Source organism: Nicotiana tabacum, chromosome 13, assembly GCF_000715075.1.
Source record: "Nicotiana tabacum cultivar K326 chromosome 13, ASM71507v2, whole genome shotgun sequence".
Lineage (NCBI taxonomy): Eukaryota > Viridiplantae > Streptophyta > Magnoliopsida > Solanales > Solanaceae > Nicotiana > Nicotiana tabacum.
The window spans coordinates 115,661,229-115,678,321 of record NC_134092.1 but is presented as its reverse complement, the minus strand read 5'-3'; the positions used below and the strand labels follow the sequence as shown (position 1 = coordinate 115,678,321).

At 38.0% G+C, this 17,093-nt stretch overlaps 2 protein-coding genes across 2 annotated transcripts; both read left to right on the top strand.

Annotated features, from left to right (window-relative positions):
- The first annotated feature begins 669 nt into the window (after positions 1-669).
- Positions 670-15,289, top strand: LOC107761794 (callose synthase 5). The gene is made up of 42 exons (XM_075228360.1): positions 670-1,036; positions 1,140-1,240; positions 1,758-1,879; positions 1,978-2,074; positions 2,199-2,309; positions 2,406-2,534; positions 2,637-2,729; positions 3,036-3,127; positions 3,261-3,387; positions 3,529-3,666; positions 3,748-3,824; positions 3,930-4,008; positions 4,085-4,210; positions 4,311-4,425; positions 4,562-4,899; positions 5,554-5,606; positions 5,689-5,749; positions 5,838-5,919; positions 6,002-6,051; positions 6,132-6,218; positions 7,050-7,172; positions 7,298-7,393; positions 7,478-7,561; positions 7,631-7,791; positions 8,418-8,541; positions 8,620-8,714; positions 8,830-8,947; positions 9,034-9,185; positions 9,540-9,649; positions 9,764-9,889; positions 9,977-10,045; positions 10,970-11,159; positions 11,267-11,378; positions 11,466-11,585; positions 11,659-11,774; positions 11,866-11,949; positions 12,690-12,802; positions 12,875-13,104; positions 13,295-14,092; positions 14,212-14,262; positions 14,381-14,566; positions 14,791-15,289. The coding sequence occupies exons 1-42, from the start codon at positions 808-810 to the stop codon at positions 15,019-15,021; spliced, it is 5,796 nt and encodes a 1,931-aa protein (XP_075084461.1). The 5' UTR covers positions 670-807; the 3' UTR covers positions 15,022-15,289.
- A 929-nt stretch (positions 15,290-16,218) lies between these two features.
- LOC142168310 (uncharacterized) lies at positions 16,219-16,671 on the top strand. The gene has a single exon (XM_075228975.1). The coding sequence runs from the start codon at positions 16,219-16,221 to the stop codon at positions 16,669-16,671; it is 453 nt and encodes a 150-aa protein (XP_075085076.1).
- The last annotated feature ends 422 nt before the right edge of the window (positions 16,672-17,093 follow it).

Here is a 17,093-nt window from a genome sequence, read left to right as displayed (position 1 = left end):
TCCTCGTGCATGTGGTGATTAATTTTCAGCCAGAGGCTGCTTCTTATCTTCATTGTCAAGCTTCGTAAGTCTCCTTAGTCGTTTCGGTCTTCACGAATTGTATAAACGTATGCGTTTTTGTGTATTTAGTTGATTGATAATATACGGAAATACTTTTGTGAATATATTATGGTGGAATTAGTGTTAATTAGTGTGTGTTTGTGTCAACGATTGTGTCCATGTGTGTGTTCATGAATATAGATGTATATGTACGTTAATTAATTTCGGAAACGAGAGCCTGTTTATGCGTCGTATTATGATTACGGATTTACGAAATATATTATGCATATATTTGACTATCATGATCAAAGCTGATCTTCATTTTTATACAGGATTAATTGTAAATTCAGTTGATTAAGACTAGTAAATCAGTATATATACCTGAATATACATGTGTGTGTGTGTCCAATGCATATGCATAATGCATGATTGTGAATGTACGTACTATAACGTGTATGTATGTGTTTATTGATGAATTAACTGGATATGTGTTCAATAATGATTGTGAATGTATGATAATATGTGTGTATGTGTTTAATCATATATATGGATGCATAAGCGTTAATTTTCGTGAATTTTGATCGTGAATATTGATGAATATATGAGTGAATATGTATATATTTTGAACAGAAATTGAACGGAAGAGAGGGAGAAAGGAAAAGCGGAGCTGGAGGAGCTGGAAGGGAGCGGTGGTGTCGAAGCCTAAGCTACATTCAGTTAGCTAAGCTACCGACAACACTGACTTAGGAGAGAAAAAAAATTCAAAAGATGACGAATCCGGCGAGACCGGCGGAGGGAATGGATCCCCAAACACCGGTAGCGGGTGGAGCGGGGCCGTCGTCACTGACTCGGCGGCCGTCACGCAGCGCCGCCACCACTACCTTCTCTATGGAGGTGTTTGACAACGAGGTTGTTCCCTCTTCTCTCCAGTCCATTGCCCCAATCCTTCGCGTCGCTAGAGAGATCCAAAATGAACGCCCTCGTGTCGCCTATCTATGTATGTCTCTCTTCACCTGCTATATTACATTCAACCTATATACTACTCCTATCAAATACACGAATCTCTGCAATTAATTTCTCTATTTTTTTCTGTTGTTAAGGTCGGTTCTATGCGTTTGAGAAGGCGCATAGATTAGACCCCACCTCAAGTGGACGTGGTGTTCGGCAGTTCAAAACCAATCTCTTCCAACGTTTAGAGCGTGTACGTATGGTTCCATTTATTTATTTTAAGAGTTTAACTAGTATTGAATTTTAAAAAAATATTTCTTTACATACGTGTATATAAGATAAACTCTTATTTTAATACCCTCTTTATTGTTTTTTTTCTTACTTGAGGGAGAAAATCAAGTGGTTATACATTGGAAAATGTTACTTTCTCTGTTATATAGTGGCAAAGAGAGGCATTTTACCGGTTCGGTTCTGTTGTTTAACCAGTTCCTCAGTTTAATGGGGGGATAATATATACAGGCAGCTATTTTTTTATGGAAATTTTCAGAATGTAAAGACGGGTTCATGCAAAGTCGTCTCCAAATGCTTGGACAATGTGCATAATTTTTCATATTGTACTCTGGGTATTTTAATTTTTAGGGGGTTATAAGGATTAATTACCGGTAGGGCATTGTTGCGTCAATTGTCTAGGTCCTCAATATTCCCAGCAAATTCCTTTTGTTTCCAATTGTTAATTATAGGGTTTAGCTAAAGGAATTGTTTTCATTCAGGACAATGCGTCGAGTCTTGCTTCTCGGGTGAAAAAGACTGATGCACGGGAGATTGAGAGCTTTTACAAGCAATACTATGAGCAATATGTCGTGTCTCTTAACAAGGGAGAACAAGCAGACAGGTAACTGTAACTATCTTTGTTTCGTAAACATCCTTTTTATAGATTTGTTGCGAGGCCTGATACTAATTTGTTTTGGTTTTTTAATCTTTTGAAAACAGAGCTCAGCTTGGCAAAGCATATCAGACTGCTGGAGTGCTTTTTGAAGTTCTTTGTGCTGTTAATAAGTCTGAAAAAGTTGAAGAAGTTGCTCCTGAGGTCAGTACTAATATTAAAAAAATTATTTGTGCAATTATGAAGGTTCCACTTAAATGTTCTTAACTTTTCTGGCATTCACTGGAGGATTCTATGCAAGAGCTGAATGACATGAATTATTGAACAGATCATTGCCGCAGCAAATGATGTTCAGGCCAAAAAGGAAATATATGCCCCCTATAATATTCTTCCCCTGGATTCAGCTGGAGCGTCCCAGTCCATTATGCAACTTGAAGAGGTACTACAGAAACACATACAGACAGAAAAAATAGGCACATATAGTTTGGAATAGTATGTAAAGACTCTTAGCTTTCCCTTTAAAACTCCTCACCAGGTTAAAGCGGCAGTTTCTGCTCTCTCGAATACACGTGGCTTGAATTGGCCAGCTTCATTTGAACAACAAAGGCAAAAAGCAGGGGAACTGGATGTTCTAGATTGGCTAAGGGCCATGTTCGGGTTTCAGGTAATAGTTTCTAATTCGAAGAATAAGATTAGAATTGCTTGAAACTCTACTCAGGTCTTTGGTCAGAATGAAAAATTGTTAACCCGTTTGTGTTATCTGCAGAGGGATAACGTAAGAAACCAGCGGGAGAATTTGATTTTGCTTCTTGCAAATATTCATATAAGGCTAATTCCCAAGGCTGAGCCACTTAACAAGGCATGTATCACATATAGCTAAATAATGGTGTTTTCTGTTCACCATTATATTCAATATCTTGTATCGGTGCTCTTAAGATTTCTTATTCATTTTACCTTGGATATAAACTAGACCTTTTAGTCTAGCTCTTAAGCACATGCTTCGTATTAGCTAATCTTCTTATCAGTCTCGTCTGATTGATTAGTCTAAACTCTAGAGTAAATGCATTTCTTTATCTGTCTGGATTTGTTATAGCAATAAAGAAAAGGTATACAAGAAAGTAACAAAATCATAGTATATTCTTATAAACTATTGTTTCCCATGTAGCTTGACGATCGAGCTGTGGACGCACTAATGAACAAGTTGTTCAAAAACTACAAAACATGGTGTAAATACTTGGGAAAAAAACACAGTTTACGGTAAGATTTTGGAAATACATATACTTTCTTTCAAGTGGACTCTCTCATATGCTTATGCTGTTTTAGGATTTTAGAAGTGTATAAACCATAAATAATGAGTACCATTTCATGCAACAAATCTTATTGCTTTTAGGCTTCCTCAAGCCCCACAAGAAGCGCAACAGAGAAAAATACTTTACATGGGCCTTTACCTTCTAATCTGGGGTGAAGCAGCTAATATTCGCTTTATGCCGGAGTGTCTATGTTACATCTTCCATAATGTGAGTGGTTCATTAATCTCCTTTTATACCACCACTTTGAGTCTATAGATGTCAAAATACACTATACACCTACAGTCACACACATCTGCAGTGGAAGCCTTCCTTAAATGCGAAAATAACTTCTGAAAATTATTGATTTAGATGGCATACGAACTCCATGGCCTCTTAGCTGGAAATGTCAGCATTGTCACTGGAGAAAATATCAAGCCTTCTTACGGTGGAGATGATGAATCTTTTCTACGAAAGGTCATTACTCCCATTTATCGAGTGATTGATAAGGTAATGTGTCTCAAATATCTGCATTTTCTTACACTTCAAGTTTCCTTTTCAAGATGATCTAATGACGATTTTCCCTCCCAGGAAGCCAAGAAAAGCAAAAATGGAAAAGCACCATACTCAACTTGGTGCAATTATGATGACCTCAATGAATTTTTCTGGTACTTGAAGTTTAATTAGAACAATAAATTCTACTGTGATAATGGGAGTAACAAAATGACAAATGGTTTCTTATGTAAGCATTGGATTTGATATACGTTGTTCAGGTCGCAAGATTGCTTTTCTTTAGGTTGGCCTATGCGTGATGACGGTGATTTCTTCAAATCAACACGTGACACCACACAAGTATGCCTTGTACTTTCATCAGAAGTTTCCTCTTCTATCAGCAGAAGAGTTGTTTACCTAATGACTGCTACTACAGGGAAAAGGAGCTTCTGCTAAAAAGCCTGGAAAAATGGGAAAGTCCTATTTTGTTGAGACCCGATCATTTTGGCATATCTTCCGAAGCTTTGACCGTCTTTGGACCTTCTTTGTCCTGGCTTTGCAGGTGGAAAATTCAAACTGTTAAGATTATTAAATACTGTTTCTTTTCTCGTAACTATATACTTGTTCCATTTTTGGGACATTTTGGTAATGTACTCTTGCAGGCCATGGTCATATTTGCGTGGAGTGATATCTCTGTGTTGGATATATTTCGGAAGGATTCTTTATACAACTTGTCCAGTATTTTCATCACAGCAGCGTTTCTTCGCTTTCTCCAAAGTATGTAATTAATTATGAATTTCTTTGAAATAGCATTTTTATCTTGTGTAATTTTCTGCTCTTATTATTTCCAATTTTACATGTTAATATGTAGCGGTTTAGTAGAAAAATAACCATCCCTTGTGCTTTATGCTAGGCATCCTGGACCTTGTTCTGAACTTTCCGGGCTATCATAGATGGAAGTTCACAGATGTACTGAGGAATGTTCTGAAGATAATCGTCAGCCTTGCATGGTCTGTCATCCTCCCACTGTTTTATGTCCAAGAAAGCAACTCAGAGCTATTTACGAAGATTCGAAATTCCCTGACATTTCTGGACAAGATGAAGGGCATTCCTCCTTTGTACCTAATGGCTGTGGCTGTATACCTACTACCCAATTTACTCACTGCAGTTTTGTTTATATTCCCAATGCTCCGTCGATGGATTGAGAACTCGGATTGGCTTGTTGTAAGGTTTCTACTGTGGTGGTCACAGGTAATAACAAAAAACCTTCTGACCAATAAAAGTGCATATTTAATTTCTTAAGAACAGTTTATTATCCTCTGTAGTCAGTCACGAAAGCTTACGTGCTATCTGCAGTTAATCAATCTTTTGAGCTGAAACCAAATTCTTTACTAATACTATCTATTCTTCTGCTTCTTCTTTCACCACGTCTGAACATTATTGTATTTTCCTTTAGTTAACCACCAATAAAACATATCACTTTTTGGTCTGAATCCCTATACGAAGCGTGAAGATCTTCTACAGATGAAATAATAGACAGTATTTAACCAGAATTTTAAATTGAAATACTGCCGGCTCCCATGCTTTTTCAAAATGATGGCTGAAAGAACTTAAAATCCTGGGGAAAAGGGAAAAAATTTAGATATCAATGGTGCAACTTGAATGAATCTATGTGAAACTTAATATGTTTCAAATTTTAGGTGAATTTGTTTGATGTGAATTTCCTTGTACTCTGATCATATGGTTTAGCGTTTGCAAAAATAGGATATATCTATTTCCATAAGACACAATTGCTCATACATTCTGTCCGCTCATCTCACTACTTTGTAGTTTGTATGTATATGCCAATATTTTATTTTCTAAAGCTAACATTATTTAACTGTCTTGCTTCTTGTTTTTCTGCAGCCAAGAATTTATGTTGGGAGGGGAATGCATGAAAGTCAATTTGCACTAATAAAGTATGCTAACAAGTCTTTTACTTCCATCTTCCTCTGATTTATGTTTACACTTGCTTTATTGTTGCTTCACTTCTTGCATCAGGTATACTCTTTTCTGGGTGCTACTTCTTTGTGCAAAATTTGCCTTCAGCTATTTTATTCAGGTAATTGGATGCCTATTCAGTTGCTCTTATTTGGAATAGGACTGGTAGATGTGTTTGCCTTCTAATTGTGGTATATATGTGACTCCAGATAAAACCCCTTATAAAACCCACGAAAATGATAATGGACATCAATCGCGTTCAGTATGCTTGGCATGAGTTCTTCCCTGATGGTATATATTCCAAAATTCACTTCCTTTTTTTCACATTCAGTATCTTCAAATTGATGCTTATGAATATATCCTATCCGTACAGCTAGGAGCAACTATGGGGCTGTGCTTTCCCTGTGGGCACCAGTTATCTTGGTATGTCTTGCTTTTGTTTTCATTTTTACATGTTTCATGTTTATTTCTTACTAGTAAATATTGTATCCAAATTTATACAGGTTTACTTTATGGATGCTCAAATTTGGTATGCTATTTTCTCAACTTTGTGTGGTGGTGTTATAGGGGCCTTTGATCGTCTTGGTGAGGTAATGACTTTCAGAATGTATCTTGATTGACATTTATTTTTCTGTCTATTTCGTATGGTTAATGTCTAGTCACTGTCAATGGATCTTAGTGGAATTTAGTTTAGAGATAACTTGATTATTGCTGCTCATTAATCATTATGATATCTGGGGTAGAGCACTGCATACTGGTGATGGTCCTTGGCAAATATTAGAAGTTGGAAACCTATGTGTGCTGCAGAAATTCAATCTCCTGATTGCAATCCAACATCAGGTTTGGGGTAACAGAAGTGAGCATTGTTGAAACTGGGACAACCTTAAATTATTTGTTAACCTATTTATTCAATGTGCTTCTTTTCATTCGGGAAATATTCCAAGATTAAGAAGGTTGTTATAGAGCATTCGGATGAGTGATCATCAGTAGATTGCTGAAGGCATATCTGAAGTGTATCTTCTTTTATGTACAGCAACGAGATTTAGGCCAAACTTAAATGTTTGTGGACAGTGATAAAGGCTGTATTGACAAAAAAAGATGAAGGCTGGTTAGGAAGTCAGTGGACTGCATTGCTATAATGATTGTTGCAACTATATATCCATCTATAATAAAAATAAATTGAAAGTAGTAGTCCCTTTTCTGGTTGAAAAACTGTGGTTATATCTCTCAAATTGTCACTACTGGGTTCTGCTGCATCAAATATCAAGGGTGGGTTGAGTTATTTTAGGCCTGAAGCAACTTTTATGCTTTCCTGAAAAGCTAGACTTTCATCGTATAAAATTGTCATTTTTACTTTGTTGAGGTTGCTGATCTTTATTAATATATGGTTCTGCTCTTGTTGTTGCTTTTCCTTTACACAGATACGAACTCTAGACATGTTAAGGTCAAGATTTCAGTCTCTGCCTGGTGCATTCAACTCTTACTTGGTGCCTTCTGACAAAACTGACAAAAAGGGATTTTCCCTCTCCAAGAGTTTTAATGAGGTTTCTCTTTCCTCACCTTTAACGTGCGCTATGCTTTTAATTCTTCTTCCATGAAGATAAATAGATTGCCCAAAGACTTGGAAAATATGAAAGTCTTATTAAACACATTCATTTTGGATGTCTAGGTTTCACCCAGTAAGAGAAGTGAAGCTGCAAAATTCGCTCAGCTATGGAATGAATTTATATGCAGTTTCCGTGAAGAAGATCTTATAAGTGATAGGAAAAGTCCCTTAACTCATCTTTTCGTTTTCTAGTTGGTTGTTCTTCTAACATTGAGAATTGAACTGTCTGCACATTATTTCAGGGAGATGGACCTATTACTTGTTCCTTATTCCTCGGACCCCAGTCTGAAAGTTATTCAATGGCCACCCTTTTTGCTTGCTAGCAAGGTAAAGACTGTCGGCTGGTGCACCTCTGTTTAAATTTCTTCTACATGGATTGACTGTATTCCTTTGCAGATCCCAATTGCATTGGACATGGCTTCACAATTTCGTTCTAGAGATGCTGACCTTTGGAAGCGCATATGTGCGGATGAATACATGAAGTGTGCTGTTATTGAATGTTATGAATCTTTTAAACTTGTTCTTAATGCCCTGGTTGTTGGAGAAACTGAGAAAAGGTTGCTTTTTCAGCTGATTCATAGATCTGAGAATCATTATTTTAGCTTTGTCATCATTCAACTTCACGACAGCATGCATCTTAGTTCAAGTATATTCCTGAATATCCATCAGGATCATTTGGAATTGTTTCTTTCCTCTCTCCTAACTCCTTCTTTTGTTCATTAAGCCAAACAACACTTTCTCTAGCTGTAGTATGTCGTAATGCTTGGTTTTCAGATACAGTGATAGCACTGTTGTATTAAAAACTCGCTAGGTACTTTTATTTCATAACACTAGTCCCTTTTCTTTTACATTTTCGCTTCATTTAGGTCCTAATTTTCTTTTTATCCTGTAAACTGTCCGGTTTAACTTGTGTTTTATGTCTTTGAAAGATCAGTTGCATTCTCTCCAACTAACTTTTCTTTCATTCAACTTTTTTTGTCTGACCATTGTTTTGTTACCTCTGTTTATGCTCATATCTGCGACATTATATAATGTGGTGATGCAACATATCTAAATGTAGTTTGCCACCTTCATGCATTATTTCTGCTGTTTTCTGTGATCCTTCCAATTTTTGCATCAATTGACACTTAATACTTCTTCATTAGATGCATATCTTCTTAATCTGTCTAATTTGTGTGTCTAGGATCATAGGAATCATCATAAAAGAAGTTGAAAACAGCATTTCAAAGAGCACATTCCTTGCGAATTTCAGAACAGGTCCTTTGCAAAACCTTTGCAAGAAATTTGTTGACCTACTTGAGATACTGGTAAGTAATTCGCTGACTGGTGTCTCTGTAGCAGTGGAACTTCATATGCTAGATATTTCACTTTCTTTCTTGTTGCAGAGAGATGGAGATCCATCTAAAAGGAACAACGTTGTCATAGCGCTGCAGGATATGTTAGAAATAGTGACCCGAGACATGATGGTGAATGAAATCGGGTTGGTGAATTCTGCGCATTTTAGGATGAATATTTTTGATAAATAGATGCATATCAATAGTGTTATTTAAGATACTCAATTTGATATTTTTTTAATGGTCTGTAAATTATTTCAGGGAACTAGTAGAACTTGGTCATAATGGAAGGGATTCAGGGAAACAACTCTTTGCTAATACTGACTCGAGAACAGCTATTGCATTCCCTCCTCCAGTGACAGCACAGTGGGAAGAACAGGTCTTTTGATATGTGTATGATCAGATGAATTGTCTTCAATTAATGGATACATAGAAACAGAAACATCATCTTGATTTATTTCTCAGATTCGGCGTCTTTATCTTCTCTTAACTGTAAGAGAATCAGCAGTTGAAGTTCCAACAAACCTTGAGGCACGCAGAAGGGTTCACTTTTTCACAAATTCATTGTTCATGGAAATGCCACGTGCACCTCGAGTGCGCAAAATGCTTTCATTCAGGTGCTGCTCATAATCCACGAAGGCATACATCCTTATGTTTATAGATCGATTGTCCGATAATTTTGAGGTTCTCCTTTGAATTTGACTATCCTGACATGCATTTAATATTTGGAGTGAGCATAAGGTTTCTATTCAGTCTACATTCAATGATATCAAGTTAGCAAGCAACATTGCATTATTATAGTCATGAAAATACGCTATTAATATGTGGATAGTGGAAAAAATACCAACGGATTTGTTGATGATTAATATTCAAAAGATTAAAAATATCTCATTTGTCAAATGTGGAAGCGCATCGATCCATTGTACTATCATCCAAAATTCAGAAGTTCAATTATATGCTTTAATGTGCAGTGTCATGACGCCATACTACAGTGAGGAAACTGTCTACTCAAAGGGTGATCTTGAGATGGAAAATGAAGACGGTGTATCAATCATTTACTACCTCCAAAAGATTTATCCAGGTTTCATTCTATTATCAACTACTTGAAGACGAACTTTCTTTCAATATGATGTTCCTCTTCCTACTTCATTGGTATATTTTCTTGTCTATTTGACATCGCTTTATTTCCTTCTAGATGAATGGAATAACTTCATGGAACGTCTTGGGTGTAAAAAGGAATCAGAGGTCTGGGAAAATGATGAAAACATCTTGCAGCTACGTCATTGGGCCTCCTTAAGGGGACAGACTCTCTGCAGAACAGGCACCTTCAAAGACTTTTTCTTATCACATACTTTTTGACTTAACAGTTTCCTATTGATTGTTTATCGTTACTGTATATTCTTTTCAGTTAGAGGAATGATGTACTACAGGAGAGCTTTGAAGCTTCAAGCATTTCTCGACATGGCTTCAGAAGGAGGTAAACCATAATATTCTTAAAGCCATTTTCCTGTAAATAGATTTTATCTTTGGGCTAAGAACCTCGACTGTTCTTGTTAATAAAAGAAATAATGAGTTAGATTTGCAAAAATCTCTTTAGTAAGAAATAGTTGTTATCTGCTCTAAATTTTTTCTTTTCCAAATGATATGTGCTCGATATAATTGGTAGTTGAAGTCTACTCAGGCGAGCTATGTTCTACAAGTAGCCATTTGAATCAACAGTAGGACCCGCAAAAATCACCCGTACATGTATATACCTTCTAATACATGTGTGGTCTCAGAGCTCCACTAGTGGGGTCTCGGGAGGATAGTGTGTACACAGAGCTTACCCCTACCCTGGGATAGAGAGGCTGTTTCCGATAGACCCTCGGCTCTCTCCCTCCAAGAACTCCCCATCTTGCTCTTGGGGTGACTCGAACTCACAACCTCTTGATTAGAAGTGGAGGATGCTCACCCCTACATGTATATACCTTCTAATACATGTGTGGTCTCAGAGCTCGGAGTTCTTAAGGATTTAAGGTTCCTTTGAGGTGGAAAAACTCTGTATACTTTTCATGCGAACACTAATAAATTCCCTGTTCTGTACTAGTCTTATATGTCAAGTATCTCTTAATTTTTCATAATCAGAATTTCTTCTGGCGGCTCGTTCTGTTACATGGTAACAGGAGCTATAAATGAAGGAATGCAAAAGAACTTTTTCATTCTAAAACTCTCACTCTGTTATATCTAAGATTGTAGCGAGTGTTTATATGATGCAACAAGAAGAGAAAATATACTGTTGAATAGCTAACAGTTTTTTATGCTTAGTCTGTTTTACCAATACTTTGCCTAGGTGCTTGAAATAGGGCACCAAGTCCTAAATTCCTTTCTGGAAACTCACTGCATTTTGACTATTTATTTGCAGAGATTCTTGAAGGATACAAAGCTGTTACAGTACCATCTGAGGAGGATAAGAAAAGCCAAAGATCATTGTATGCTCAATTAGAAGCTGTGGCTGACATGAAATTCACTTATGTCGCTACCTGCCAGAATTATGGAAATCAGAAGCGAAATGGAGACCGGCGTGCAACTGATATTCTGAACTTGATGGTCAAGTAAGTTTTTATTCTTCCAAATAAACAAGAAAAACTACAAAGAGTTGAATTCACCTATACTCAACTGTATTTACTGTTGAAAACTGCTTTCTCCTTTACCTTTGCAGTAACCCCTCTCTCCGTGTAGCATATATTGATGAAGTCGAAGAACGGGAAGGTGGAAAAGCTCAGAAGGTTTACTATTCAGTGTTGGTGAAAGCAGTTGATAATCTTGATCAGGTTATCATTGTTTTTTATCTTAAATATTGAATGTAATTTATTCTGTGCACTACAAGGCCTGATTTCTTCTATGATCTCTGTTTGAAGGAAATATACCGTATAAAGTTGCCTGGTGCAGCAAAGATAGGAGAAGGAAAGCCTGAAAATCAGAATCATGCAATTATCTTCTCTCGTGGGGAAGCTCTTCAAACAATTGACATGAATCAGGTGAAGTTAGACTGAGTTGAAATACTTACTGTTAAGTAATCAGAAAATAGTCGCTTAATGCTTTCTCTTGCAGGACAATTACTTGGAGGAAGCTTTAAAGATGCGTAACCTTCTTGAGGAGTTTAATGAAGATCACGGAGTGCGTCCACCTACAATATTGGGTGTTCGTGAGCATATCTTCACTGGAAGGTTGCATAATAATTTCTTATAGAGCCTGCTTAGTTTCTTTAAATCAAGGTTTTGACATGTCTAATAAGGCATCGCATCTTCCAAATTGCAGTGTTTCTTCGTTGGCTTGGTTTATGTCTAATCAAGAGACAAGTTTTGTCACCATTGGTCAGAGAGTTCTTGCAAGGCCCTTGAAGTATGTTCTTCGGTTCCTTGATGAATTAAATTACTCAACAGACAGTCCTATATTTCCATATCAATGCATCAACTTTTGGCAAAAACATTTGCTGTAGTGCTGTTCAACTTTTATTCTTCTTTTGCTGAAGACTGCCATTATGTCACGACTTGAATAACTAAAGCTATGTGTGGTTGGGTGAAAAGAGGAGGAGTTGGACGATTAGATGTAAAGGTGTAGGGATATAGATCATTTCCCTTATTTGGCAGAGAAGTAAATAAATATGTCAAATAAAAATGGACGAATTGGATAACTCTCCAGGTCAGCTTTCTCAATCTATCCAAACTGGACAGAAAGAGGGAGTATATCTGTTTTACTTCCTTTCTAGTTGTAACAAACAACTGGAAGTAATTCTCCAATATCTAAGGGCAAGGAAACCAGTTAGTTTCTCATTATTTTCCCCTTCCCTTAACCTTCTAAGAACTAAACATATTGTAAGTAGCTTTTTCTCTTTCTCCAAATGGAGAGGAAGAAACTTAGTATACTGGATTGTTTATGTGAAGTAGAGCAAGATCCTTTCCTGGACAAATGCACAGTTTTCTTCTGTTAGAAACTAAATCAGGAGCAGTGGGGACTTTCTTTCGCTGGTTTGCTTGCGGTTAAGAGTTCACTTGGTTTATATCCAAATAATTTACATTTATGCTATTTTCTGACTTCTGACAATGCCATGAGATTTTTATATTCTACTTTGATGATTTTAGGGTCCGCTTCCACTATGGACATCCAGATGTATTTGACAGAATTTTCCACATCACTCGCGGTGGCATTAGCAAAGCTTCAAGGGGTATCAATCTTAGTGAGGACATATTTGCAGGTAATTTTCAGAAATATGTTTATTGATGCATAAAAAGATCACCTTATTGTCTCACAAAGTTTGGCTCTGTAGGCTTCAACTCAACATTGCGACGTGGAAATGTTACTCACCATGAATACATTCAAGTTGGAAAGGGACGAGATGTTGGTCTTAACCAAATCTCTCTCTTTGAGGCAAAAGTGGCATGTGGTAATGGAGAGCAGACCCTTAGCCGTGATCTGTACAGATTAGGGCATCGCTTTGACTTTTTCCGTATGCTGTCCTGTTATTTCACAACTACTGGATTTTATATCAGCTCAATGGTAAGTCCTGTAACATTTGATGTCATTAATCTACAAAGTTTTATCTCACCTGGTATGGGCTACATGACTTCAAAATCATAATACATTGCAATTACTTCCATTTTGAAGCATGTGCGGCAATCACTTTTGCTTCCGCGAGATGATGTAAAGGAAGATATACTTATGATATCATTTTGTTTATTCCTTGCAGCTGGTAGTCCTCACAGTTTATGCATTTTTATATGGTAAACTCTACCTTGCATTGAGTGGACTGGAACAGTCCATTGTCAAAGTTGCAAGATCCAAGGGTGATGATGCTCTCAAAGCTGCAATGGCCTCACAATCTGTTGTTCAACTTGGTTTATTAATGGCCCTGCCAATGGTTATGGAGATTGGGCTGGAAAGAGGCTTCAGAACTGCTGCAGGTGATATCATCATCATGAACCTGCAGTTGGCTGCTGTCTTCTTTACATTCTCTCTTGGAACAAAGCTCCATTACTTTGGCCGCACAATTTTACATGGTGGAGCGAAATACAGAGCAACTGGGCGTGGTTTTGTCGTGAGACACGAAAAGTTTGCTGAGAACTACAGAATGTACTCAAGGAGCCATTTCACCAAAGCACTGGAAATTTTGATTTTGCTCGTAGCTTATCAAATTTATGGCACAGCTGTTACTGATTCTGTAGCTTTCTTGTTTCTCAGTGGCTCAATGTGGTTCCTTGTGGTTTCATGGCTGTTTGCTCCTTTCCTCTTTAATCCTTCAGGCTTTGAATGGCAAAAGATAGTGGATGATTGGGAGGATTGGGCCAAGTGGATCAGCAATCATGGAGGTATTGGTGTTCCGGCAACCAAGAGTTGGGAGTCTTGGTGGGATGAGGAACAAGAGCATCTGCAGTATTCTGGTTTGATTGGCCGCTTCTGTGAAATTCTTCTTGCTCTGCGCTTCTTACTTTTCCAATATGGAATTGTTTATCAGCTAAATGTGGCCAATAATGATAAGGGTATCATTGTAAGTACATCTCGAACTCTCTTGAGAATAGAACTCCCTTGAATTTTCAGCTTTCAATACAATATCTGGAGTGAATTGGCATCCCACTTATATGATAATCCTCATCTCAACGATTGCAGGTTTATGGTTTGTCGTGGTTGGTCATTGTGTTCGTCATGGTCGTCTTGAAGGTCAGCATTCAGACCTTTCTTGCATTGTAAACCATTCTTTAGAAAGACACTCTAAATTCTCGTCACATAAAGGTTGTCTTTCTGTAGCAAGTTCTGAAACTGTACTTTCTCTCTGCAGATCGTGTCCATGGGTAGGAAGAAGTTCAGTGCTGATTTCCAGCTGATGTTCAGGCTTCTGAAATTGTTCCTGTTCATTGGCTTCATAGTCACACTTGTCGTGCTATTCAAATTCCTAAGTCTTACTGTTGGAGACATTTTTGCCAGCTTATTGGCCTTCTTGCCAACTGGATGGGCTCTTCTTCAGGTGACTATTTCTTATCTTCAATGTTATTCACTGAGAGGTTTTTGTCTCAGCATTATTGCTACTAATAGTAGTGGAATTGAGGCTGTGTCAGTGAAAGGGATTCTTTACAATTTTGACTACTTCATCGCATTTAAAAAACACAATTACCTGCCTTTGATATATAGAACACTAAAGAAGAGTGTGTGTGTGTGTGTGTATCTGAAGTCTTATGGTGTGCCCTGCAGATAGCACAGGCATGTAGGCCAGTAGTGAAGGGCATAGGAATGTGGGGATCTGTGAAGGCTCTAGCCAGAGGATACGAGTACCTAATGGGGCTCGTGATCTTTGCACCTGTGGCTGTTCTAGCTTGGTTCCCATTTGTCTCCGAGTTCCAGACAAGGCTGCTTTTCAACCAGGCTTTCAGCAGAGGGCTTCAGATTCAACGTATTCTTGCTGGAGGGAAGAAGCACAAGTGAGCTTAATTATCAATCACACCAAACGTTCTGTATCTTTGGTAAAGCAGAAGTATGACTTCCACACCATTGTTCAAAATTCCACATCAAGCCTTCTGCTCCCTGGTCCAGGCCACATTGTAGAGCATAAAAATTCTTAGCATATTATAGTTTCAGAATACTACAGCACAAGATGTATACTCCTTTGTTATAAATGCAAATAATTGCTCATATATGCAATATATTTTTGGTTTATATTGAAGATAAATGAGAATTCAAGAGTTTTAAGTTCTATCTTTTGATGCTCTAAATAATTTCTGTGTATTCAGTCAGTTAGACAAATGTTACACTAAAAGTTGGTAATCTGAGAAACATGGTGCATGATCAGTTGTAAGTTGTAACATGTCAAATTACACCGACTGTTCATTCGTCGGTGGATAATAACATATTGAAGGTGAAGGTAAGAAGTCCTAGTTTGGGTAGTTTGTTGGTTTGGTTGAGGTGTTTGATAATTGAAAGTGAAGATATCCTAAATGTCAATAATGGTCGTGGTCTTAGTTTAGGAAAACGACTAAAAATAGTTTATGTTAAAATTTTACGTTTCTCAATTATAATCGCATAAAAAAAATAACATGAACTTAAAGATGAAGTTTCAGTGGTCAGTTAATACGCTCCTCAAGTGGGATTGGGCGAGGAGGTCAAAAGATGTTTCTGGGATGAGTTGGACAAGGTTGTGCGTGGTATCCCGCTTAACGAGAAGCTGTTTATAGGAGGGGACTTCAATGGCCACATCAGGTTGACTTCCGAGTGTTATGATGGTGTGCATGGCGGCTTCGGTTTTGGGGTTAGAAACGGAGGTGATACTTCGTTATTAGATTTTGCAAAGACTTTTGATTTGGTGATAGCTAACTCGGCTTTTTGGAAGGAGGAGTACTTGGTGACATTTCAGAGCACAGTGGCCAAGACCCAAATTGACTACCTACTCCTTCGGAAGTGCGATAGAGGTCTTTGCACGGATTGCAAGGTTATTCCAAGCGGGAATCTCTCGACCCAACATAAGCTCTTGGTGATGGATTTGGAGATCAGGAGGAAGAGGAAGAAGAGGGTTGTGTTCGGTCTACCCAAGATTAAGTGGGGAGCCTTGACTAAAGACAAAGCTTGAGAGATAGGGGAGAAGCTGGAGACTATGGGGTATGGAGGAGTAGTGGGGACGTAAATGGTATGTGGACTTTGGCAGCGAACTGTATTAGGGAAGCTGCTAGAGTGGTGCTAGGGGTCTCGAAAGGTTATTTTGGAGGTTACAAGGGAGATTGGTGGTGGAATGGAGAGGTCCAAGGAAAGGTAGAAGCCAAGAAAACGGCATACTTGAAGCCGGTGGAGAGTAAGGACGAAGAGGAGAAGAGTACGAATAGGGAGTGGTACAAGAGGGCCAAGAAAGAGACGAAGTTAGCGGTCACGGCGGCTAAAACGACAACATTTGGACGTTTGTACGAAGAACTTAGTGACAAGGGTGGAGACAAGAAGCTGTACAAGCTAGTCAAGATGAGAGAAATGAAGGCCCGTGATCTGGATCAGGTGAAGTGCATCAAAGATGAGGATGACAAATTATTAATGGATGAGGCATATATTAGACGTAGATGGCAGACATACTTCCATAAGCTCCTAAATAGATAAAGGGATATGGGTATTGTGTTGGATGATTTGGAGCACTCCGAGAGTCATCGTGACTTTGGTTTTTGTAGGCGGACTAAAATGGGGGAGGTCGAGGGGGCTATGCATAAGATGTGCAGGGGAAGAGCAACTGGGCCAGATAAGATTCCGATAGAATTTTGAAAAAGCGTGGATAGAGCTGGCTTGGAATAGATCACTGGGTTATTTAACATCATCGTTAGGACAAAGAAAATGCCTGGAATGGATGTGGAATATGATGATTCCGATATATAAGAATAAGAAAAATATCCATAATTTTAATAATTATAGGGGTATCAAGCTGCTGAGCCATACTATGAAAGTTTGGGAGAGAGTGGTGGAAGCGAGGGTGAGGAAGAGCGTGTCTATTTCTGAAAATCAGTTCGGATTTATGCCGGGACGTTCGA